Source organism: Micromesistius poutassou (genome assembly GCF_964030765.1).
Source record: "Micromesistius poutassou genome assembly, chromosome: 7".
NCBI classification, from domain to species: domain Eukaryota; kingdom Metazoa; phylum Chordata; class Actinopteri; order Gadiformes; family Gadidae; genus Micromesistius; species Micromesistius poutassou.
In genome coordinates, this window is record NC_140277.1 from 4,746,878 (window position 1) to 4,771,451 (window position 24,574).

At 47.2% G+C, this 24,574-nt stretch overlaps 3 protein-coding genes across 4 annotated transcripts; 1 reads left to right on the plus strand and 2 right to left on the minus strand.

Moving 5' to 3' along the window:
* Positions 1-108: 108 nt before the first annotated feature.
* On the minus strand, positions 109-8,193 carry mcmbp (minichromosome maintenance complex binding protein). The gene is made up of 16 exons (XM_084470289.1): positions 8,035-8,193; positions 7,702-7,793; positions 7,366-7,506; positions 7,174-7,215; positions 6,976-7,066; positions 6,494-6,628; positions 6,079-6,224; positions 5,550-5,647; positions 4,176-4,351; positions 3,949-4,072; positions 3,571-3,694; positions 3,024-3,189; positions 2,532-2,665; positions 1,598-1,762; positions 931-1,019; positions 109-309 (listed from the first exon to the last, which is right to left on the minus strand). Exons 1-16 carry the CDS (start codon positions 8,090-8,092, stop codon positions 183-185), a joined length of 1,908 nt encoding a protein of 635 aa, XP_084326415.1. The 5' UTR covers positions 8,093-8,193; the 3' UTR covers positions 109-182.
* Positions 8,194-8,682: 489 nt separating this feature from the next.
* sec23ip (SEC23 interacting protein) lies at positions 8,683-18,477 on the plus strand. Of its 2 annotated transcripts, none has more exons than XM_084470733.1 (18): positions 8,683-8,835; positions 9,504-10,060; positions 10,391-10,592; positions 10,847-11,040; positions 11,542-11,631; positions 11,766-11,886; positions 12,205-12,294; positions 12,416-12,557; positions 12,808-13,016; positions 13,428-13,534; positions 14,422-14,592; positions 14,833-14,928; positions 15,243-15,401; positions 15,582-15,737; positions 16,193-16,295; positions 16,797-16,985; positions 17,656-17,818; positions 18,076-18,477. In XM_084470733.1, the coding sequence occupies exons 1-18, from the start codon at positions 8,703-8,705 to the stop codon at positions 18,155-18,157; spliced, it is 2,964 nt and encodes a 987-aa protein (XP_084326859.1). In that variant the 5' UTR covers positions 8,683-8,702; the 3' UTR covers positions 18,158-18,477. The 2 variants fall into 2 exon arrangements, with proteins under 2 accessions (XP_084326859.1, XP_084326858.1); XM_084470732.1 differs by having other exon boundaries at positions 17,650-17,818; positions 18,076-18,476.
* Positions 18,448-24,188, minus strand: csgalnact2 (chondroitin sulfate N-acetylgalactosaminyltransferase 2). The gene is made up of 8 exons (XM_084470734.1): positions 24,076-24,188; positions 22,334-23,262; positions 21,846-22,062; positions 21,466-21,567; positions 21,109-21,287; positions 20,486-20,580; positions 20,223-20,304; positions 18,448-20,138 (listed from the first exon to the last, which is right to left on the minus strand). The coding sequence occupies exons 2-8, from the start codon at positions 22,983-22,985 to the stop codon at positions 19,846-19,848; spliced, it is 1,620 nt and encodes a 539-aa protein (XP_084326860.1). The 5' UTR covers positions 22,986-23,262; positions 24,076-24,188; the 3' UTR covers positions 18,448-19,845.
* Between the last annotated feature and the right edge of the window lie 386 nt (positions 24,189-24,574).

Sequence of the window (24,574 nt, forward strand, 5' to 3'; positions counted from 1 at the left end):
AGACATGCCTTGTGTTAAGATAGGAACCAAGCTCACGTTAAACCGTGAACTTATTATCCTTCAAAATAAAATCAAAGATAACAAAAATATGTGAAACATGAAAAACGACTTTATTACAAAACATTTCTGGAACCTTTGCATCAAAACAAATAGTCACCGTCAGACGGCGTTTGGTATTTCCATCAGGGCTCGTTTCCGTTGAGGCATCCTTGTGGCTCGCTCCTGCTCTTGCGCAGAGTCTCGATGTGCTTGGCTCTGCTCCAGGCCTCTCTGGACAGAGCGGTCTGGCCCAGGCTGAGACACAGCAACCTGCCCACGAGACGACACCTCAGTCATCTCAGCCTGCCTCCACATCTTATGATGTGAAAACTAAGTTCCCATCTTAAAAAGCTGGATTAAGATTAACTTTTTTTTTTGCTTCATTTAAATTAATGTCCACAACAAATCCTTAAAGGTGCCATGACATGCCACCAGGTGTGGTGTGATTAGCCGTTACAAGCCGTTTTGGAAAGGGGGAGAAAGTGGGCGTGTCCACCTAGATGTGTGCTGGATAGATCAGTCTATCAGCCTACCCAGTGGACTGTAGCAAACGTTGCTCATCTATCCGTCACACATCTAGGTGGACACCAAAACGGCTTGTAACAGCTAATCACACCACACCTGGTAGCATATCATGGCACCTTTAAGCAAGCATCTACTCTTGATGAAATGAAGAGATTTTAAGTGTAAATTATCTCGTAAATAACTCATTCATTGTAATGCTCAGTCACTCCCCTCCCCCTCCTAGTACCACCGATTTACCTGCATTTTAATTGAGGAGAGGGCTGAGACAGGCAGTTACCAGTCTATTTCATCCTCCTTTATTAGCACCAAATGGGATGAAGAACCCATTAAAGGAGAAAATTAGGCCTGGCCAGGGACTTGGCCTACCTTGCTACAACCAGCAGGCTGTGGAGGTCGTCTGCTGAGATGCTCTGCGGGTCATCCTTCCTCATGTCCACAAAGTCATCCTCGACGGCCTGGGGAGATGGGGATGGTCAGAATGGGTCAGCAGCCATATTATCTCCTGAGTGACTCTGATGCAGCACTTTGACCAAAACGTATGCAGTATCATTGGGATATGTAAAAGATAGATTTAACTCATTTATCCTGCAGGGCATTGTTGAAAAGCTAGTTTGCAACTAGATTAATGAATAAAATGCTTTCAGTCAGTCGAAGCTATAGTCTCCGGGCTACCAGAAAAAAAACGGTTACCCTCCAAGGTGTGAATCTCTCTGTGGGTCACGATTGGATTGTCAAATCAAACCAGATCAAAACCAGACCAAATCAATCAATCCAGTACATATGAATGGTAATGTCAGGATCTACTCTAGTCTGCAGTGACTAGGCATGAAAGCAGAGTAAAGTGTACTGTATACAAGATTGTCGTTTTTGTAATTGAAAAATGTATCAACTGATTGCAATAATGGGAACACAAAAGCACAAACACACAAAAACCTAAGATAGTTGTGCATCAATTCTAGAAGATTTTCTCCTCCACACAGATGTACACTTTAAGAGACTTCAAGGGAACTACCAATTGGAGGTTAACCCTCACCTTGGTGACCTCCTCCGAGATGCTGTAGTCGAGGGTGCGGGCCACAGTCAGGTAGAGCCGGAACTTGTTGAGCTGGGAGGACGACTGGGCTGTGTGAACGGAGCCCAGGTACGCCTCCATGTTGGGGGGGGTGACCTGAGGCTTCAGGTGAACGTGACAATCCGACTGTGTGACGACAGAGAGAGAGAGAGAGAGGGGAGAGGATCAAAACCATGTCGTTGGTGCATTCTAGGTATATACACACGACACTAGTGTGATCTTCATGTTTACGGGATGAGGTCATAATTGTTAATGTTGTGAAATCATCCCCACAAATACATTACACCCATCTCATTAGAAATAAGTGCACACACACACACACACGCTGTGTAAATACTCATTCATGAATTGTATCCACCATGGAGAACACCAAAAATGTCAGATCTTCATTATTCATGTCCGCCTATCGCATGGCACTGTGAGCCACATAGGCCGCCAGTGGCACCTCTGCAGTTCACGCGACCACATGCCACAAAGCATGGAGACGACGTGCGAGATGAGCCTGGCCTCCCAGCAGCTGTGGGGCTGCCTTTAGGAGTGAGGTCGCTGTTAGTAACCCACCACCACCACAGCTCTGGCCGGAGCTCCAGCCAACACACCCACAGTTGTTCTGCTGGCTCTCGGCTGCAGCCATGGCAACAATTTAGAGCAACGTACAGGAATAGCCTACGCCGCATTCCTCTGCCTCTTCGTAGCCCTGCGAGACCACCCCTCCCCCTCCCCCTCCCCCTCCCCCGGCCTTGGAGCTGCTGGTGGGGGGGGGGTGGGGGGGGTGGTCAGCCCGGTCTCTGATCCGCTTCGGAAACCTAACCCCTTACCACAGAAGTTGAGCTGGCAGGGTTATGCACACACAGCAACACACACACACACGCTATCTCTCTCTCTTTCTCCTCACCGGCAACAGCGAGCGGCCCTCCGAAGCGATCAGCACGTTGATGTTGGAGGGGAATTCCATTTGGTGGTAGTTGAAGTCATAGTCTACCTTCTGCCACGAGATGACATTCCCCAGGGCGGTGATGTTGCGCACACCTGCAGCACCACATCCAACATTTAAAACCATGCCAGCAAACGTTCTGGGCTTGGCTGTTCAAAAGGTAGAAAAGTGTTGATTTGATTCCTTAATCAATATTTATCCCTTTTTTTTTTTACACACAAGAGTTCTACTTTAATATGAGCCAAACCAACAAATAAATAGAATTAGGTTCATTCATCAGAACCGGGAGCATCACAACGATACATTGATAGATTGATACGCACGTTTCAACCCAACAGGATATTCCTCCTTTTCAGAGTAAACCGCCCCCTAGCGGGCTCTCACTCGCTGCTCTACCCCTGACGTAGGGTGTCCATCCTGCCCCCCAGCAGGGCCTCACCGGGATCCCCTCACCTGCGGTGTCGAGCTGGCCCTGCTCCAGCTGGGTCTCGTCCAGATACAGGGAGGTGTTGCTGGCCAGCTGCAGCACCCCGCTCACCAGCCGGTTGGCTACATAGTCCTTCTTGGGGACCAGCCGCAGCTGGTTCATGTTCTGCAGAGTCATGCTAAGGCGGTACGACTGGGTGTGGAGAAAACAAAAAGGAGGCATTCATTTGAATATACGGATAATACCTACAAGCCAAATGATACACCCAGAGTCTACCATACTGCTCCACCCTCCTTAAAAACCCTCCCGTCTCCATCCACGTGTTGCCCTGGTCCATTCTGTACCCAATATCAACCAGGGCCATGTAAAGGTCAAGTAATAATCGTGTATACACTTTACCATGACACAAAATCTGTGTCTTAGATGCAATAATGAATCGAACATTTGAAAAACAGGCAGTATAGAAACAGATGGCTTCAGGAAACACAAGGTTCTGGAACGCAGTCATCGAGCGCTTCCCATCAAGCCACGTCATCTGAGGGTGAACCGAGGTGGCGGCGGCGGCTGACTCACGCTGGGGACGAGCTGCTGCAGGACGCGGTACAGCTGCTCCGTGTAGGCGGGGGCCGCCGCGGAGGGACAGCCGCTCAGGTTCAGCGTGAACTTGCCCAGCGGGATGACGTCCCGCCGGGCATATCTGCAACAGAGAAGACATGATGAGTGTAGCCCTGACGCAACAGGGCACCCAAGGCCGGACTCAAGACTCAGCAGACCTCTCCCCGGGCCAAGTCAGCGATGGTGGAGCAAGACCAACCGGATTCTTGAGTTGTTGCTTTGTAGGGGATGGTATTTTTAGTTTTAAACACTACTTCTGTGTAGTCTGGGGAATTTGGTTGGGGGTGGGGGGGGGGGGTGTTGGGGGCGTATTGGCTGACAGCTGGGGACACATACACGTTGGAGATGAGATGCAGTAGGAGGTACTCGGCTGCCAACACGTCCCCCAGGAGGAGTTGAGTAAAGTAGGCCAGCAGCTCCTTCCGGACAGACACCATCTCGCTCAGCGTGGACGCCAGTGCTGCGGAGGATAGCAGTTATTAAAGTTCATCCCGGTGCGGGCAATGGACCTGGTATGGGGATCGAATCTGTACAGAGCTGAATGGTGTCTTGTAGCGTATTACATGCAGCGCTGTCTTCCAGGGCAGCAGGGGGCAGCAGAGGGTTGTTGTGTGTCAGGCGCTGGGTGTGGATGAGGTGGAGGCGAGGGACCAGGGAGGAGGGGGGGCTGTGGACCCTCAGCTCCTCCGCCGTCTCCATGGACTCTGCAGGGTCCAGGATCAGCGAGGAGGACGTGTCTCTGTGTGTGGATAAAGAGAAAGAAGAGGTAAGCAGAACCCTGGATGTTAATGGCTGATCAAAAATGTATACTCACAATCAAGTTGTGCACTTTTACCCACACATGAGAAAGAAAGCGCACAACGGATCATTGAGGTCGCAATGTGTAACATAGAGTCCCTCCAAGTAAGTAGGCACACAAAACACTAGGAAGTAGGAATTCAAAACCCTTAATAACGTTGTTCTTTCCACTTTAACTGCCGTAGCTGGACTGGCTAGGGGGCGTGGGTGGGAGGGGTTTCGGGACTGTCAATAGTAATATTCTTGTAAACAAAGAGGTATGGGCTGGCCAGCCTCACCATCGATCAGATTGACAGATATGGTGGTATGGTCATGGTTATTTTGAGCAGCAAGTTAGATGAAATATTATACATTGTGACTTTAAGATGCTGGGGGCAGTTAATCTAATGTGGTTATCATTCAGGGTGCTTTCACACATACAGAGGATCCGCTCCATCTCACGGTTCCTCTGGTGTGAAAGCAACCTTATTCATTTTTTATTTCCTGTTGATCTCACGCTTACCCATTTGTTTATTCACCGGTGGCTCGAGATGAAAAAAGCCCCAAAACCCTCAAACCACGGAGAAACATGGACTAGTGAGGAGATAAAATGGTCGGATCAGCACATACAGGAACAACTTGCCACGACCCATAAAAACAGCAACGTTTATGCGCTATTCAGCAAGCAGCTAAGGGAGAAAGGTTATCTGCGGTCATTCAGGAGGCGGGCACGTCTCTTCTGTTTGAAGTGGCGAGCAATGCGCCGTCGGCCACTCCAATGCATCATGACGTTGTTTTCGAGTCGCAGCCGCAACTCATTTTCAAACTGAATAGTTTGCTGAAAGTTACCGACACATACAATGTAATAGGCGAGAATCAGCCCCAGGAGCACAACGAAAATCTGTCGCTCCATTTTGTTCTCAGAAGTGGCCCGTGAGTGGCACGAAACTTTGCGGTCTATTTTGGTTTAGAAATATGCATATGTGAAACCGAACCAAACCAACGTCTGTTTGCTACATTGTATCATTTTTTGGCCTGGTGCGGACCAAAGCAATCGAACGATATGTCTGAAAGCACCCTCAAATACATTGGAGCTTTGGATCCAGAAACGAATACAATTACATTCAAAGAAGATGAAAGAAAACAAACAAGCTCCTCACTTTGTGTCAGCCAGTGCACTCAGCGCGGGGTTAACAGAGAGGATCCCATACACCTCGAGGGTGTCGTTGAGCTTGAAGCTATCCCAGTCCGCGTACACCTGGAAGTAGTGGTAACTTCAATATTCACTCATTCACCAACATGGGGCACAGACAGTGTTAACATATTACATAGCTGTACTGATGGCACACCTTCACAGTAGGGCCTGGCAATACGGCCAAAACCTTCTATCACGGCAAAGGTCATCTAACATTTCTATAAGGATATACATACCAATTTAGCATGTTTTCTGGGAACTCGATGAATAAATAGTCTAAATAAAATAACCACCAGGTAAAGCCCATTTTTGTATAATCCTTAGAGAATTAAAAACTAGACGAATGAAAAGTACGTATACATTTTAAATTGTATTCATTATTAGTTCTGAACACAAGTTTAAAGTTAAACTATACAGAAGGAAATGTAAGTATAGCAGCCATTCCAAGCCTGTAAGATCAAAAAGATGACCCTACATGACCCTAGGAAGCGTACCTTGACGAGGCAGGCCGGGCCCTGCTCCCCTGGCAGGGGGAAGTTGAGGTCCAGAGGAGAGTTCGATGCTTTCTGCCCAGAAGGGGCTTCCGTCTCCTGGCGTTTACAGTCACCATTGCCCTGCGACTCGGCGGCCGTTCGGGTCCCTGCGGAAGAAGGCGAAGGACAAATTCCAGAATAATCTTTATATGACAACCCAAGGACATCGTGTTTAGATCCAAACAGTTTCCTTGTCAGCGACACATGAACTAAAAGAAGGTGCTTTGTCTATTTAGAACCATGTGATAAAGAGCAGTTAACGTGTGTGTGTGTGTGTGTGTGTGTGTGTGTGTGTGTGTGTGTGTGTGTGTGTGTGTGTGTGTGTGTGTGTGTGTGTGTGTGTGTGTGTGTGTGTGTCTTCTCTTCCGTGTCTTACCGTTCTGTGTGTCGCACTGCGCCTGAGGCTGTGTGTCCATGTCATCTTCGTCGTCGTCTTCGTAGCTGCGCTTCTGTCTGCTGGGGACGTACGAGGTGGAGGGGACCACCCTGGCTTGACAAGCGCTAGAGTAGCTGTGGGTCAGAGTCAAGGGCAACACCCACAATACAAAAACAGTACATGAGGACTATTTAAAACACTATGTGGAAATATAGAATTGTGGAGGACGAAAGTGCTTTTCCCTTATTGGGGTCTAAATTATAACCTATGTTTCCCCACCAGCACTTCTCACCTCAGACACCAGAAAGAGAATAAAGCATAAATAACGTCATATATTTTAATATAGATTAATGAAACCCTCCTAGTGGGTTTGAGGATGTGTTTGTTATACCTGAAAAAAAGACAATACATTTCAAACATTTGTTTACAGACCCAGTCTGCACACACACTCTCACACAAACAGTCCACCACACAAGAGGATATTTCCTTCACCCAGGGACTTTCTCCAGGGATAGGAACACAGTAGAAGGTCTGTCTCTCAGCAGTCACCATTTTAGCAGAATCCAGATCCACCTGGGAGAAGAAAGACAAGAGTATGTTAAAGATGTGCCTATCAATGCAACCATTTAAAGAGGGAGGTGTTGATATCGCTACTGACAAGGCAATAGAGTCAGACTCACCCCGCATTCAGTGACGTCTTTGTACTTTCCACATCTCAAGACCTGGGGAGTTGAGCAGAAATAATGAATACATACATAGCTGAACAACCAGCAAGGAGGTTGAGCAGCGGCAGAGCTGTGTATTAATTGAGCACATACGCACTTGCAAACGAGCATTTGCAAATAAGCGGTTGGGATATAGGAAGCATTTACTTTGGCCTGGGTGGAAGGATCCACCGTCTCGTATGCTCCCATGTAGAACTCAGGATCGAACATGTCTTGGATTAAACAGCGGAACTTCACAAGACTGTTGGGCTTCAGGTAGTGCAGTGGGACGTCGTTCAGGGATGGGACCTATTTAAGTTACCAAAAGCAACCCACACAACTAAAAATTAACAAAGCATTTTGAATTTTGAAGTCTGAAGTTTATTTGATTCGATTTTTTTCATATTTCAATAATGTGTTTTTTCCCTTTATTTTCTACCGGTCTAACTTTCCATCCACTGAAAGCATCGTTAGAAAAACATATCAACAAGTCACATTAATTACCCATGTATGAGAGTCCTTCTCATTCAGTCGTTGTCTGAAGAACTCGGTTACTTTCGCTTCCCATCCCGAATCAGAACTGTTCTGGGAAGCACCTGATGGAATACAAAAGGCAATGCATCTCATGTAAACAAGCCAACGAGTCCCCGATGGATGTACATGAAGCAAAAAGTTGCCTCACAACCTTGATTTTCTTAAACTGACATTAATAAGTATGTATTTCTGTGTGCATAATGATTTTAAGTTTTGGGGAAGTGGAAAATCAATGTAGCAGATGTGCTCGGTCGTGTTAGCGCTGTGTTGTAGCTGTCATGAGCGTCTCGACTTGAATCTTACCAAACATCTCCTCCACCACACCCAGAGGGTTGTTAATCCAATCATTTGTAGAAGGCATGATTCGACAATGCACCCTTAGATTGACAAGTAAAACGACTAAGTTCTAAAATAGTTGTAATACTTGTTTCGTGTTGACGTCTACTTTCTACAGTCCCCGCACGCGCTGACCAGACACCAGAAGTGCTGCTCTCATGGCGGGAAATTTGCGTCACTAGTCACAGAGAACAGTTCGCTTGTTTTTGTTAATCGGTCAGCCTGACACCACTGAGTATAAAGTTTGTACTCTCACCAACTACTTAACAACTCAAATATAGTGATTAAATGTATTCAATATATTGAAGTTAAGGGATTACTGTTTCAAAGCGGTATGTTCCGATCTAAGATACATATATGTTCATTACAAAAATGCTGTATTTGCGCACAATGTACAAACCTTCCAGGCCTACAGGGGGCAGCACCTAAACGACCTGCTGCCTAACAACCATGAATAAAGCGCCTCCAACCCGATGTGGATTTCACCGATCTACAAATCATGGTCAGTCGGGGGGAACCATAGCTCACACGTATACACATGCTATATAGATCATGTGTATGTGGTCGGGAACGCGTAGAGATCCGGGTGGTTGGTTAAAGCCGACTTGCATTGGCTACGTGTAATTTAGGGGAAAATGGCTGATAGGAAAAATAATAATGTGTCGAACTCTAGTGCAAATCTACTGTTTAGTGCGGCACCGGAGTTCAACTTCAGTCTGCCATTCATCCCGGTCAGTCAGGCCACAGGTCCGGCGGTGCTGTCAGGCGGTGAGATAACATGTTATTGGGTCATTGTGTTAAAAACCTGGGGTTTGACATGGGTACTTTAACTAGCAGGATGCTTAGCTCACTAGTTAGCCATTCGTTGGACCCTAGATAACAGTCCAGTACATCTATACATCCTAGCTTCTCTGTGTGGTCTTTTCTGGTTAATTATGTGAATGTCATCGTGTTGTTAGTCAGATTATACTGTATCCAGACTGATGGAATGTGTTTCGTTAGAGGAATAGGCTGTGGGGTTTAGTTTAACTTATGTAGGTGTATGTACATTTATCAATAGATCCTGTAATGCACTAAATGTCTAGGGATCTTGTTTCTCGGTCCTATGTAAAAAGCGTTGCCCGTTTGGAAAACATTAATTTTATTAGTCTGATACATCTCTTCACACTCTGTACAATGAGCAATTCATCCCGCACCGTGAATTTCGTATCCACATTTCCGATTATAGCTGTCAATTGGTAAAATCAAATTAATATTATGATAATACATTTTGTGAATTCCTCCCTGCTTTACCAGATTAGAGCAAAAACTGGATTGTCTCCACAATGAAGAAGAGTCTGAATAATACTTACACTGTTGGTATTATTCAGACTATCTCCATTGTGGTGATTTGATTGTTACATGTGTCATTCCTCACTCTTCATAATATTTCACAGATGATTCAACAGATGTAGGAGAAGAAGACAGTTTCCTTGGTCAGACCTCTACGACCACTCCGGCCCCCTCCACCTTCAACTACTTCTCCAGCTCTGCAGCCAACAGCGACCCATTCGCATCCATAGGCCACCACCAGCAATGCCCGCCGCCTACGTTGTCCTCCGCCCCCCGTACGGTGCCAACGGGTCCGACCTCTCTCCCCTGCTCCATGACCCCGACCCCGACCCCGACCCCACCCCCGCCCGGCCCTCAAACCAACCCCAACCTGGGCTTCCCTGGGGCCAACGTCTACCAGAGCCCCATGGGACGACAAACTCCTCCTCTCACCTCAGCTATCCCGCCCCCTTTACAGAGCACCCCTCTGAGTCACAACCCGTACCGCCACACCCCGCTGAGCAGCAGAGCCAATCCTTATATGCCATCGCCGGAGGTCCTGCCACCACCGACGACCATGCCACATCAGCAGCAGCAGCAGCAGCAGTATCAGCAGCAGAACCCCTACTCTCTGGCCTCCACACCGCAGGGGTACCACATGCCACCGCCTGCGTTCACAAAGGTAGTCGGCACACAGTGGTTGGAGTCCTCCAGAGTCAACCACTCATAAGATAAACATGATGGGTGAACAATGAGAGAACTCAGTATATGGGTGGAGCGTTTTTTGTTTTTTTTTGGCTAGCTCCGTTAGTTTCTCAGACTATTTATTTTCTCCCCGGCTACTGCTTTGTTCACTGTTCATTCATTATCGGTTGTCATTATAGACGCTCGTTTTATTTTAAGAATTGTATTCTACTCATTCTGCTGTTGTTGTAGTTCATAACCTAATGTAATGTCCAAATCAAGAAAGGCTTTTAACTTGACTTGACTTTCAACTATTTTCTGTCTGCAGCCCCCTCCCGGCCAGATGCAGAGTCCGATGCCCCCTCCCACCACGGCTGGAGCGTTGGTCCCAGCCAATGCCATCATGCAGTACAACGTCTATGAGGCCGTGCAGCCTCACTGGTTCTTCTGCAAACAGGTGGAGTCCAAGAGCGTCTGGCTTCCCTTCAGCATCATCGACTCCATCCAGCTGGAGGAGACGTACAACTCAGGTAAGATCCGACATGGGGGGCTGACAGTACCTAAAGCATTGACCAATTTAGCTTTCAAATTTGCAATGGTAACAATGGCATACCAAATCAGCCTTTTAATTGTTGTTGTGGCGATAGAATATGTAGTTAAGAGTAGGTTTCACATATTGGTGGTGTAGCTGGGTTAATAACACAATGGAGGTGGCTCTTGAGATCAGGGTTGTTAGGATGGATAAAAATGAAGTCCTGTTAATGGAGTTTATTGCTGGGCACAGTGCAACCCGACCCAGAGAGCGTGATCGTGCGCACGGACGGGGGGCGCTATGACGTCCAGCTGTACGACCGCCTCCGCACGCCCGTGTTCTGGGAGGAGGACGAGACGGAGGTGCGGCGCTGCACCTGGTTCTACAAGGGAGACAACGACAGCCGCTTCGTGCCCTACTCTGAGGAGTTCAGCGACAAGCTGGAGGTGGGCCCCTTCATTGGTGGTTTCCTTGCTGTGCTGGTGGACTGGAGAGAGTGTTTTGCAGCAGTCTGTTCAGAGTTATCGGATCAAACTTGATCTGATTTAGTTGTAGTAGAAGCACAAAGCGGCAAATAATTGTGAATCAACCCTTGTTTTCTTCTTCTTTGAGAATTTAAGATCAACTTTAAAACTTGCAGTGTACTCTGCATTTTTTCTCAAATCGGTGAAAGCACCCAGAGAATGTGAAAGAGAGGTGAGTCAGCAAACCCATGTGGCAAAAAAATGAAATGGCTGAAATGTATAATATCCAGTTTCAGGAAATTGTTATTGTGTATCTAACGTTTTCCTGATACTTCTAAAACGTTATTCCTATTGTGCATACCAGAACAGTTTGCACCAGAAGATTGAGTGAACAGTGAAAATAAAGTGGTATCTCTTCATGATTGCCTCAAGATGGTGCATGTGCATGTACTACTGTTTCATATTGATTTCTGCTGATCTTAGGCAGAGTATAAGAAAGCAGTATCAACCAACCAGTGGCACCGCAGGCTGGAGTTCCCGTCCGGGGAGACTATCGTCATGCACAACCCAAAGGTAACGCTTTGTGTGGAATCTGAACCCAATCACATGATTTGACAGTAAATGATTATACTTTCCATTCAATTCAAGATTAGAGTGCCCACCATGCAGGGTTCTGACATGGTCTGTGTCCTCTTGCCGTCCAATAGGTTATAGTTCAGTTCCAGCCCTCTGCTGTGCCCGACGAGTGGGGCACAACCCAGGAGGGTCAGACCCGACCCAGGGTGGTAAAGAGAGGCATAGACGATGACCATGATGAAGTGCCTGATGGTAAATATGCCACTCCTTTACTGGGGAAAAAAATCATGCAAACTGAATAACCTGCTTTTTGAGGGAAAGGAAATCCGGCCACAGAATTCGCATTCCAGTATCAAGCGTCATATCTGGCATATCTGACCACAAAAGTGTGATAACCAAAGTGTAACCAAGGCCTTTTTTTTTAAAGTGCCATGTAAAAAGTAAAAACAGGCCAGATTCTGAACTTCTCCTGAGACTCTGCATAACATAAACACAATTCCTGTTGCATGGTCCCCCAGACGGACCCCATGCAGCTGGAAGCTCTGTGTTCATTCTGCTCTCTGATTGCAGGCGAGCTGGCCACGGTGGACCACCTGGTGTTCATGGTGCACGGCATCGGGCCGGTGTGTGACCTCCGGTTCAGGAGCATGGTGGAGTGTGGTCAGTTCCCCGGCTACGGCTCCTAGCGTCGTTCTACACAGCTTCTTTGTCACTCGTCCATGTCATCCCCACCACCACCACCACCGTCCTCATCTAGCACTGTGTGCTTGTGTTTCCTCAGTGGACGACTTCCGCAGTGTGTCGCTGAAGCTGCTGCAGAGCCACTTCAAGACGGCCCAGGACGACCACTCCATCAGCCGGGTGGAGTTCCTCCCCGTGCAGTGGCACACGGCCCTCCACGGAGACGCCACCGGGGTGGACAGGTGGGCCCAGCAAAGAGCTTCTTCTCAGTACAATGTTAAATCCTGACAGGGATGTCAGAGGAAACGCTAAGATCAATTCTCTGAAGGAGAATTAAATTATTTAAAATTACTTAGTGTTTTGTATTGATTCAATGAGCATGGGAGTTCTAGCAGGCATAAAAATAAAATTATTTGGCAATCATTACCAACAATTAATTAATGAATCAACCACTGTATGTTGATTTTTATGAATTCAAATTTTCCCGGCCAGGAGAATCAAGAAGATCACGCTGCCCAGCACGGGGCGCCTGCGTCACTTCACCAATGAGACCCTGCTGGACGTGCTGTTCTACAACAGCCCCACGTACTGCCAGACCATCATGGACACGGTGGCGCTGGAGATCAACCGGCTCCACGCGCTGTTCAGGGCCAGGAACCCCGACTACAGGGGCAAGGTCTCGGTGGCCGGCCACAGCTTGGGTGAGGGACGCCGGCGCCATTCAAACACGTTTCATCGAGGGCCTTCGACCGAAAAAATAAGAAATAAAACAGGGATGAAACTGATAGAACTTTATAGCAAGATAAAGTTTGTTGACGCAAACATGATTCACACAGAGTAAAAGCAATACAAGACTAAAGCAGTGATGGAGAGAAAGAGTGTCCGATGATAGTCGTGTAGGGTTTGACTTCAAACAAAAGGTTCTGGGTTCAAACCCCAATGTCCCTGAGCACGACGCCTTATCCTCTAACTACCCCTAATGACATGCATCTAATATTCACTTTAAGTCACTGTGGATCAGGTAGAGGTGTCTTCTAAATGACGAGGGTTGAGGTTCTTTGTTGACGTCACAACACAGGCCTGTTCTAATCCCGATTCCCTGCACGCAACAGGTTCCCTGATTCTCTTTGACCTGCTGTCCAATCAGAAGAACGGCTCCCTTTCACAGTCCATCCCCTCCACGCCGACCTCTAACGGAGGGCTACCAGGCGGGAAAAAGGTGAGGTCTCCTTATGCCGCTTTTCCACCGCCAGTACCAACTCGACTCGACTCGACTCGCCTCGACTCAACTCGGTTTGGTTGCGTTTCCATCTAAAAAAGTACCTCTTCAATGTGGGCGGGTCGTAGAAAAGAACCTCTCCACCATGGGCGGGTCGTCATTAGGTTTTAATCACGGGAGACGCGATTCCCGGGAAATCTGAATCTGATCAAGACTATTTCCTGATTCCCGGGAAAGGTTATGATGGGAAATAAAATAAAATAAAATAAAAAGCGCAATGACTGCGCGTCTATTGTTGTCATACGGTAACGTTGATAGAGGCGAAACTCGAGCCCTAGGAAAGGAACGACACTGAAACGAAACAGCGAAACGCCGGTCCGTGGACTCCAGCCACGCCGGACACACACAACCACGCCCGACACACATAACGACGCGCAGCCTAACTCTAGCCCCGGGAAAGGAGCGACACACACGGCGAAACGCTGATCAGTGTCCCCCTCGGGAGCGGGTTCGTGGACTCCAACCACGCCGGACACAACTTAACTTGAGTGAATATTCCCATTTACAGCCGCTGGCCAATCAGTTACCAGCAGCCTGTTTACGTCACACAAAAGTACCTACTCCGCTGGCATGGAACCTCGACGGAGGTAGTACTAAAAAAAAGTACCCGGTACTAGGTACCAGGTACTTTTTTTGCCAATGGAAACGCAAATAAGGCGTGGCGAGTCGAGTCGAGTCGAGTCGAGTAGGTACTGGCGGTGGAAAAGCGGCATTAGTGATGTGGGAGGCTTAAAAAGCAGCTCAAATTTAAATGATTTACTCAGAAGATGGAAAAATGTATTACTTAAGCCTTTTCTATTTCCTATTTTCTTGTCATTCCAAATCAGGCTGTTTCCCCCGTTGAAGCGGGAAATAGTCCGGCCCCTGCCCCGGCGCTTGAGGAGAAGCCCAAAGAGGATGGGGAGGACTTTGAGGGGTTGGCTGCTGTGCTGGAGCACCTGGGCCTGTCCGACTTCAAGACCACCTTTGACGATGAGCAGATCGACCTCGAGTCCTTTGTAAGAAAGAAAAGCCCAATGACCTCCATAGCGCTATGTACAGCACTTTGGGCAGTGCGAGCTGTGTTTTAAATGTGCTCTATAAATTGAACTTTACATGCTTACTTAGATAAACATAGAACTGCACATATCCATACTTATAGGACCAGCTGCCTGGCTTCAAGTCAACATGATGATTGCATGTCATGCAGAGAACAAAGATTCTCATTGTGGTTCTTATATATATTTTTGATCTTCCAGGTCATGTGCACAGTGGAGGACCTGAAGGAAATGGGGATACCCCTGGGGCCCCGGAAGAAGATTGCCAAGTTCGTCAAAGAACGAGTGAATAAGCTGGTAAGGCTGCAGACCCCTCCTCCCTCCTCCTCGTCCCCTTGTTGAAACCAGGTTCGATGGGTGTCATAAATATATGGGCTGTTAATCCCTTTGAGACTGTACCTGTGATAAGGGCTATAAAAATCCAATTGAATTGAATTGATTGGCCGGCCGATCTATTCATCATCCACCTGGACACTCCCATGTGGGACTAGAGAGTAGATTGTGAAATGGCTTGTAATGGCTGATCATAAAGCACACCCGGTGGTAAGATGGCGGACCTTCAATGCTGAATCTTTCGATAACATTCTGCTCCTTCGCCTGTCGCTCCTCAGGCAGCCCTGGAGCAGAGAGCCCAGGAGGTGAGCCAGGAGGTGGTGCCCGAACCCGCCGCTACCCCGCTGATTGACACCGTCGCCACGAAGCTTCCTGTGGGCAAAACCAGCTCCTCCGTCCACGTGGACTACAACTACTTTGAAGTCGGCACCGGACAGGTAAGCGTGTTAAACATCAGGGGGTGATCATAGTGGGAGTCAAATGTAGCATTAGTGTGGCCCCTGCTGGAAGTAAGGGGAAGGATTTAAAGTGTCAATTTTGTTCCCTAATGTGTATGAATCGAATAAATAAAAGCCGTTTCAGACGCATGCCTGACCTACTGTTCCCTGCCTCTCCAGGTGTCTGTGATCTACCACGCTCTGGACTTTGAGCCCGTCAACTTCTTCGCCCTGGGCTCCCCGATCGGCATGTTCCTGACTGTCCGAGGCCTGGAGAGGATCGAGGAGAACTACCAGCTGCCCACCTGCGAGGGCTTCTTCAACATCTACCACCCGGTAACCGCCACACAGACCCATAACACACACACAGACCCATAACACACACACAGACCCATACCACACACACAGACCCATAACACACACACAGACCCATACAACACACACACAGACCCATACCACACACACGGACCCATAACACACACATACAGAGCCATTACACACACACACACACATAACACATAACACACATCACACATTCTGGTTATCAGGCTGAGCTGAGGTGTTCATTCAGAGGATCGGCTTAAAAGGTTCACACATTTCAAAGAAAAGTAGGACTTCTACCCTCAATTACACTTTATATGGTTAATATCAACTAATACAGGAGCTAAACTAGTGGTTTACATAGTGTCTTTTAATATTTGATCTACATTTTCATTACCTCACAAACTGGATTGGGACAAAACTCTAAACTCTTTTCATTGCTCAATATGACCGATGTTGTTCTCTTCCAGTTGGACCCGGTGGCGTACAGAATTGAGCCCATGATCCTGCCTGACCTGGACCTGAAGCCAGTCCTCATCCCCCACCATAAGGGCCGCAAGAGGCTGCATCTCGGTACGCCTCCTCTCCCCCACTCCTCCCATGTTTTACTAGTGCCCTCCTGTGTGTGTGTGTGTGTGTGTGTGTGTGTGTGTGTGTGTGTGTGTGTGTGTGTGTGTGTGTGTGTGTGTGTGTGTGTGTGTGTGTGTGTGTGTGTGTGTGTGTGTGTGTGTGTGTGTGTGTGTGTGTGTGTGTGTGTCCATCCATTAGAGGCCGGGTATGATTAAATGGGAATTTGGAGTCCCTTGGAATAACAAGTAGGTAGATGAGCACCCTCTACTGGCTCTCCAGCACCAACTGGTAGAGCTTAGCCTAGCTTCCAAAGAAACCAGCAGTGCTAGGCAGGTAGCCATGGAGATGTCTAATCCAGTGACCTATTAATAGACATATTGCGTTAGACAGGTTGATGTGTGCACTGAAAGCAGAACATATATTTTATATATATATATACTTTACAATGGCATGATGTTGAAAACCCTAACCTCCATGTTCCATCGGTGGGTTATGTTCTTCCAGAGCTGAAGGAGAGCCTGACCCGGATGGGCTCTGACCTGAAGCACGGGCTGATGAGCTCACTGAAGAACGCCTGGCAGACGCTTAACGACTTTGCCCGCGCCCACACCTCCTCGGCCCAGCTGCAGGCCGAGCTGGCCATGGTGGCCAGCCGGATCAAGGAGGAGGAGGAGAAGCAGCACGTCCAGGAGGGTGAGTGGGGACGCTGGCAGGCTGGGCTCTGCATTAGGTTCAGATGCTCGCTTTGGCAGTCTCACAAATCACACTTTAGATCACTTTGCTAAAATGTGATGGCAGACATTATTGGCGAATGCAAACTTGGTCAAACTTGGCCAGCTGTTGTAAACTATAAAAGTGTCAGTCATTTTCCAAGTCCTTACCGTGCAGACTAGCGACTATGGGAATATTTGTTAAAATCCCCTTCTAAGAATAAGTAAGTAAGTTAATCTTTGGGTGGAATGCATCCTTAACGAAACAGGAAACAAGGTGTAACAGCCCTTCAGTTTTTGGTTCCTGCAGTCTCTGTATCAGTCTCTGTATCAGAGATATTTTTAAACCCAGTGTGACACGATTGATGACCTCGCTTCAACCCCACAAAGAATGTCAGTCATGCTGGCAAGGGCATGTCAAGAAAATGGATGGATTATTTTAAAGAATGTTACTATTGACACCCAACCCCACCCCATACACGCCTCCCAACCGGCCAGCCACGCTAGTTCACTTCAAAGTCGCACAGACAGTTAGAATGGACAGAACAAGTTATTATGTTTTTTGTATTCTGGAAGTCTCCCGGCTAGCAACTGGGAGGGGCTCAATCGTACATGTTGTGACGTTAACGGACGGTGGTCCTCTTTAGTTGCAGAGCACAAGATGGCAGAAGCTGTGGAGCCGCAGAGAGAGGAGGAGCCCCAGGTGAAGATAGGGATGCTGAACGGGGGGAACCGCATCGACTACGTCCTGCAGGAGAAGCCCATCGAGAGCTTCAACGAGTACCTCTTCGCCCTCCAGAGCCACCTGTGTTACTGGTACGGCAACCATCCTCACACACGCACACACCATCGTAGTCTTGATATTTGTGAAATGTATTGGATTGGTTCTTACTTAAATAACCATAAACCACATTTTATTCAGTCTTTGTGATGGCAATGTAAATTTATCAAATTGGTAGTGTTGATCAGTTTTCACCGAGTTGACAAAAAGCTGTGAAACGTAACACACTGGCCATGTCGTGTGTGTCAGGCTTGTGCCTCGATGTTAAGTTCCTACGTCTCTTCCTCTGCAGGGAATCTGAAGACACAGCCTTGATGCTTCTCAAAGAGATCTACAAGTCCATGGGCATTCACCCTGAGCAGATCCTCCATTAATGAAGTCTATTTTTAAAAGCCCTTCACTGTCTTTTACGTTTATTATTCCATGTTTATTATGCTGAACTTCTGATTATTTTTTTTATTATTTTAGTTGAATGTATAGGGATGAGTGTGAATGTTGTATGATGCATATTATCTTAAATTAAGAACAGATAAAGTTAAGGGATTCCAGTGACTAGTTCAACTAAATTATAGAACTGGTCGAGTTGGCGCTATGTTTACTGAAACTATACTGTACATTATACAATTCAAGATTTTAACATAAGTGATTTGACAAGACAGCAGTGAAGAGCTTCCTGTTTTATTCAATGGCCAACATGTCGAATAAATCATTTCAGAATTCAACAAGTTGTTTTCTCGTTAAAAAGATTAACAGGAAGTGTAGTGTGTATATACAGAGTAAGCAGAGATGGCTGGTCCCGACTTAAGAAAAGCCGACATGTTTGCAATAACTACGATTTAAAAAAAAACGACTACACCAGAATGGGATGGCAGGTCAACCTGCGTTCCATTTGAGATGAAGAGAAGCACTTTGCTCGCGGCCTGTCGTGTTGACAGCTGTACCCTAAACACTATTCTCTCCTATCCTGCACTCCTGATAGGGTTCATTACAATCCTATCGATTCCAGTGCGATAGCCACTCATCGAACAAGAAATAAAATGTACAACAGATCTATGAACGCACAACTTCAACGACCTGACTAATGTGATTGCTGCATCACTTTAAGAAGGCACACAAGTGAAACAAAATAAAACCACATGATAGAAAATAAAGTAAAACAACGTGTGCCGCCTCTAACAAGTATTTGGAATGATAGTGCTGTGAGAAATCCCACTGGACAATCAAGACATCTGACCGATCCGTACACTAGTTCTTGACCATGTACCCAATGTTAATATACACAGGCTCACCCTCTGAGCAAGGAAGACTGAAGGATTGTCCCCTTTTCTACCAAGGCTACAACAACATGAGAAAGGTCCCTTATTTTTACTGGTAATGTTCATGTACAAGCTTCATGAAATGGTTCATAGATGTATGGCTGAAGGTGAATGACGGCAATAAATACTAAATTGGTCCCAGTTCACGGGCAACATGACAAGAACAGAACAATGAGACTTTGCGTTTGGGTTGGTCCAGATTGTGCGTTATTCCAACTCTTAAAAGCAGGGGGATCCTGCTGTTCTTGTTTGACTTAAGTTGGAAGTCTGAATGCAAATTGAACTGCAGTCATAAATATTAGTACCACTGTTTCCCAAAGGTGAACGCAACATTTTGATACCTTGCTATCAGAGTCAGGTTCTTGCTAGAAATTGTTTGGCCAACGCTCCTTGAAATAACAGTAACTTGTAGAATACTGGTGAAGCGAGAGAAATGACTCACTTAAAACTCCACTGAATACTGTGAGAGAAGTCTCTTCAAGGTCTGAAATGAAATTTTGCCACATATTTTACACAAATATTAAATTTGTCCCCAAAGGTTTGTGTCAACTGACGTCCTTTGTGAGGCTGCTCCTGGAATGACCTGAACAGCAACTTAGAAATGTAACAATCAATGTGTTGGTCATGTCGTACATTCATCGGTGTCTACTGCCGAGCCACTGAAATGTAAGTGGATCTGTGTGATGCTCGTGCACCAGTACTGTCAGTATAAAGAGCTGCCCCCTCCTCCATCAACTCAGGCTCCCTCAGCCCTCGGGCTTGCTGCGGGTCTTGAAAGCCTGCTTGCGCAGGTGGGCCTTGATCTCCTCCTGGAACACAAGCATGCCCAGGTGGGAGTGGGAGGCCTCGTTCATGGCCTTGGACTGGATGCACATGCTGTACTGCTCAGGCGTCAGCTCGTCCGCACACTGCTTCTCGTGCCACAGGTGGAAGAGTCCCGCCACGGGGGTGCGCGTCACGATCATGTCGCTCCGCAGGTACTTCCTGTACAGGTGCACGTCCTCCACGCCCCAGCCCTTCACGTCCAGGTCAAAACCCCCTGGGAATCGAGACAGAAACCGTTGGTGTGATGTATGAACACTGAAGGGATGAGGTTATGGAGTTGCTGTGGACGTGGACTTACCGATGTTAAGGAAGTCTGAGCGATATTGACACGTCATGCCAAAGCCAAAATCTCTCCAGAAGCCAGCCTCTTTCTTGTGATTCTGTTTGAAAGGATAAATATTGGGTCAGTACCCGGACATTATCCTGAATGAGTGAACGCATGTTAACTTTTGATATTATCATGATTGCATCATGTAGGTGGGAACTAGTTTTCAGTCTAAACTAAAACACTTCCAGAGCCTGTGGCACCATCCACCCATTGGAATGTGAGTCAGTCCTTACCAGCTGCAGGTCAACAGGAGGAGGCTGATCCAAGTTTCCATAAACAATGGCAGGGTTGTACAGACTGAAAACCACAGGGTAAAACACCCTCTTGTCTACAAAACACAAAAGGAAGCAAAACATCTTCTCAGTACGCAATAGAAATATAAAAACGCCATAGTCTTGCAGGAGCCCCACCCACGAATCCTGACTGACTCAAGCAGATGTTCCGACCCTGTTTTGCTCTGCAAACCTTTTAGGTCTGAGAATGTTCACAACCTCAAATTCCATACCCAAATCGTTTTAAACCTTTCAACTAATAATAATAGGCTAATAATATTAATAATATGAATGAATGTCACAGAGTTAATACATATTGGGATACACACTTGGTACCCCAAGTGGTTATTAATAGTTTGTTACAGGTCATATAGCTTATAAATCAGTAATGTCGGTTCCATCCATCCTACTATGTCATGCTTCATGGGGAAACCAACAACTGAAATGGGCAGAGTTATGCCTTGTTTCCTGTTTTGCATAGATATTGAATAAATCAGCAAGCTAATGCAACTTTGCATACCGGGCGTCCCCAAGCGGGGTATTGACCAACCAGGTTGGGACACACTGTACTAAAGGTAACCTACTAGGAGAGGCATGCAGACGGCAGGTGTTGAGGAAGTCCAAGGTGAAGTGGATGTCCACGTCACAGAAGAACATGAGGACGTCGCCCCTGGTCCAGGCGTGGGCCCCGATGTCCAGGCCGCGGCCCCGGGAGAACTCCTCGTCCACCGGGACCAGGGTGTAGTTGGAGAAGCTCTCCTCGCTGGGGAGAACCAAACGGAGTGTGGTCAACTCCCCTCTCCAATCATACAACAGCTTTTCTTGAATTATTGTTTCCAAAACAACGTGATGTAAAAACATAGGGTAAACAAGCACGTGTTCATAGATTGTTGTCCACGTTCAGTGGTGAACCCTCATTATAGTTCAAACAGTGGACATACCTGGAGAGTTTCACCAAAGATGCCTTCACCTCCTGCAGGCCCTCTTGCCCAAAGTAAACCACTGTCAGATGAACTCTCCTATCCTGCTGTACGCACACTTCCCTAAGGTACATCATCAAAAGAAAAACATTGTTGATAAAGGATAGTTGACCAGCACCATAATCACAAAAATACATAAATAAACAATGAAATGCTAATAAATGGGTTTCATAAAACTCAGCATTAACAACTCAATACCAAACCCATTTTAACTACTCTTCCAAATCGTCTAGTAATATGCTACCAGTGCAGACAGGAAACCCTCACTCTGAGCTAATGGAAACCACTGGTCAGCCTGGAGCCCACGGCACAGCGGGGCCACAGGGCTTGGCGCGGCCCACCTGAAGTTGTGCAAGAACTGCAAGAAGGTCTCCACTCTGCCAGCCAGCGGCACGATGACGTTGATGACCACACCCTGCGTCTCCACCGACGTGCTGCGCACCTTCATCAGGGGCCCAAATGGCCGGAAGAGGGTGACGTGGCGGAAGCTGCTGGAATCCTCCTTGGCGAAAAAGAGTTCGTACAGCGTGCCTTTGTCGCGCTCCGTCCGGTACAGCCCTGCCGACAAAAAGAAAAACACACAGGAGACTTGACCACTTGCTATCATTAGATTGTGCTAAAGCAGCCACAATAACACAGCGACCATGAAGCAGGTCAGGTAAGCCTGCAGACAATATATTAATTATTAATACCCACATCATGTTGTATTGAACGCTAATTGCTTCATGAATACCAGTCCCAAAACAGGGATCAAGCAACTCACTTAAGAGTTGCCAGTACAACGCCGATCTTTAAAACTGTTCTCTGCTCGCCCACAGTTGGGCCGTACCCTCGGTAAAGTGGAGGTCCGAGTAGGTCTGCCTCTGCATGGGCGCGTCGTCGTCCACGCCGTCCTCCTCGTCGGGGTTGTTGATGATGTCCAGCGCCGCCTCCACCGCCTCCACCAGCTCGTCCCGGCGGTCCTTGCGCACGGGCTTCTCCTCGGGGTGGCGGGTCAGGCCCATCTCCAGCTGGTACACCTTGGAGGAGGTGAAGCTCTCGAAGGGCACCACCGCATACTCGCTGGGGAAACGCGCGCCCGTGCTGACCTCCGCCTTGTCGATCTGCGAGTGGAGGTACTCCAGCAGGTCCCCAGGCTCCTGGTCCTTGGTCTCCGCCAGGCCCTGCACGCCGGGAGGCTCCTTCCTCTCCTGCAGGAGCTTCAGCCGGTCACCCATCTCCTGCAGCTCCTGCTTGAGCTGGGCGATCTGCCGCTTGAGGCTGGCGGCGCGGTTGAGGTGGCGCTCCTCCTGCTCTTGAAGCAGGGCCTGGTAATGCTCCTTGCCGTAGCCGTCCCCCACCAGGCCGGGCAGTGCCATGCTGAGGTCGGCGGGAGGGGTGCACTCAAGCAGGTAGGCGAACAGCAGCAGCACCAGCAGCAGGAACAGGCCCAGGAAGAGCCACCGCGCACGGCTGGGCATGGCCAGCCCTCGCCTGGGCATCACGCTAGCCTATGAACTACGGCCAGCGAGACTGCATTCCCCCCTTTCGCCCTCTGATGTATAGGCCGATTCACATTACGTGTATGTGTCTTCTAAATGCATTGAGTGTGAAGGAAACATTTATGAGTGTGAGGTGTACATTTTGTGTGCAATGATATCCACGATGGGCATCAATAATGGTTGAGCGTCACATTTATGACAGCAACTTAAATGTATATTTCACTTCGTCCGTCAATGTAAACAACTTAACTGGAGCAAGTGTCAAAGAGATGGTTACCTACAACAGACAGGAAAAATGATAGTATAGTTAAAGTGTCTCTTCGTGGCAGGGTAGCTATTTATTTTCGGCACAGGTGTGATGCATTTCAAGCGTGGTTCACAGATGTTTATTCAGAGTCTAGCAAATAGCAGCGGGGTCCTCAACAACAGCTCGTTGTTTCGAGGCGGTGGGCGGACTGGCTGGAGACAAACTGCTGAAGGTTTCATTACGTTTCCGGTCTTTTGATCACCTCTTCACAATTAAAGCATGCAGACTAAACAGATGTGGTAGCGGTATGGTTGACCGTAAATAGTATACAGATGTTTCTCTCTGTGTCCATTCGTAGAAAGTTGCTGGTGCGGCACTTTTTAGATTGTTCTGTTAAACGTCTGCTTAATGACATGAAAATAATGAGAATTTATAAAGTATGGCTTCAATGGGAACACCGTTACCAGTTAATAAAATAAAGGATAACTGAGGAGACAACTGAGGAGACAGCCCACATAACTGAACACAGGCAAACGCCGCCGTAGTGGGCATGACAGGACTGAGCACTGAACAGTTCCCCAGCGTCGCACAGATCACAATACCATGCCAAAACGAAATTGCTGCATTAAAAATATTTGCCTTATTCAAACACTTTATTCTGTAAAGACTGTTGACTGTGTAAAATTAACACTCACATCAAGTCCATTTATTTCGAAAATGTCAAACGGAAATGTGCGCTCGGCTGCTCGCTCTGTATCAATGTAAATACCACAACAAGACTTTAGCTTTTAGGCTTAAAGATACATGTTTGAAATATGTCACATGTTACAATGTACCACTTACCTAATTTAACAACTCCACCAACCGTGCCCTCCGTTTTTCACATGAAAGACGAAAGCAAATAGCTAGCGCTGCAAACCCATGGATGCACAAATACAAGACGCCACGGAGCAAAAGAGAAAAGTAGGTACGAGGGCTACTTCCGGTTTAAAACTAGCCAATTAAAGTTGCGTTACTTTAAACGTCATCAATCATTCTAAGCGAGGGTATGGATGGTCATGATGGTCAGTTTCAGTTTTCAGTTCCATTGATGCTCTCATTATAATCTTTTACCATAACCAATATTTAGCTCATAATGCAATACAGTATATATCCAGGCTCAGTATAATCCCTATATCTGTACATTTTATTAACACATTTTAATAGTATTAAAATAAGTATATATGCCTACATATTTATATATGACGTATTATTTTACTGATTCCAACATAGTATAAGAAAATTGGACGCTTTCATCCCCTCAAAACAACTTATACATTAACAATAAGCCTGCAACAGCTAG

Coding starts and splice junctions, on each gene's coding strand:
- mcmbp (XM_084470289.1), bottom strand. CDS start 8,092: ATGCCTTCTACAAATGATTGGATTAACAACCCTCTGGGTGTGGTGGAG. Junction 7,507..7,701: donor AGAAGGACTCTCATACATGG/GTAATTAATGTG, acceptor TAACTTAAATAG/GTCCCATCCCTGAACGACGT. Junction 7,067..7,173: donor AAGACGTCACTGAATGCGGG/GTGAGTCTGACT, acceptor TTCTTCTCCCAG/GTGGATCTGGATTCTGCTAA.
- sec23ip (XM_084470732.1), top strand. CDS start 8,703: ATGGCTGATAGGAAAAATAATAATGTGTCGAACTCTAGTGCAAATCTA. Junction 11,632..11,765: donor TCGTCATGCACAACCCAAAG/GTAACGCTTTGT, acceptor GCCGTCCAATAG/GTTATAGTTCAGTTCCAGCC. Junction 14,929..15,242: donor AAGAACGAGTGAATAAGCTG/GTAAGGCTGCAG, acceptor GTCGCTCCTCAG/GCAGCCCTGGAGCAGAGAGC.
- csgalnact2 (XM_084470734.1), bottom strand. CDS start 22,985: ATGCCCAGGCGAGGGCTGGCCATGCCCAGCCGTGCGCGGTGGCTCTTC. Junction 22,063..22,333: donor GGACCTCCACTTTACCGAGG/GTACGGCCCAAC, acceptor TTTTGTCGGCAG/GGCTGTACCGGACGGAGCGC. Junction 20,305..20,485: donor CTCCTGTTGACCTGCAGCTG/GTAAGGACTGAC, acceptor CCTTTCAAACAG/AATCACAAGAAAGAGGCTGG.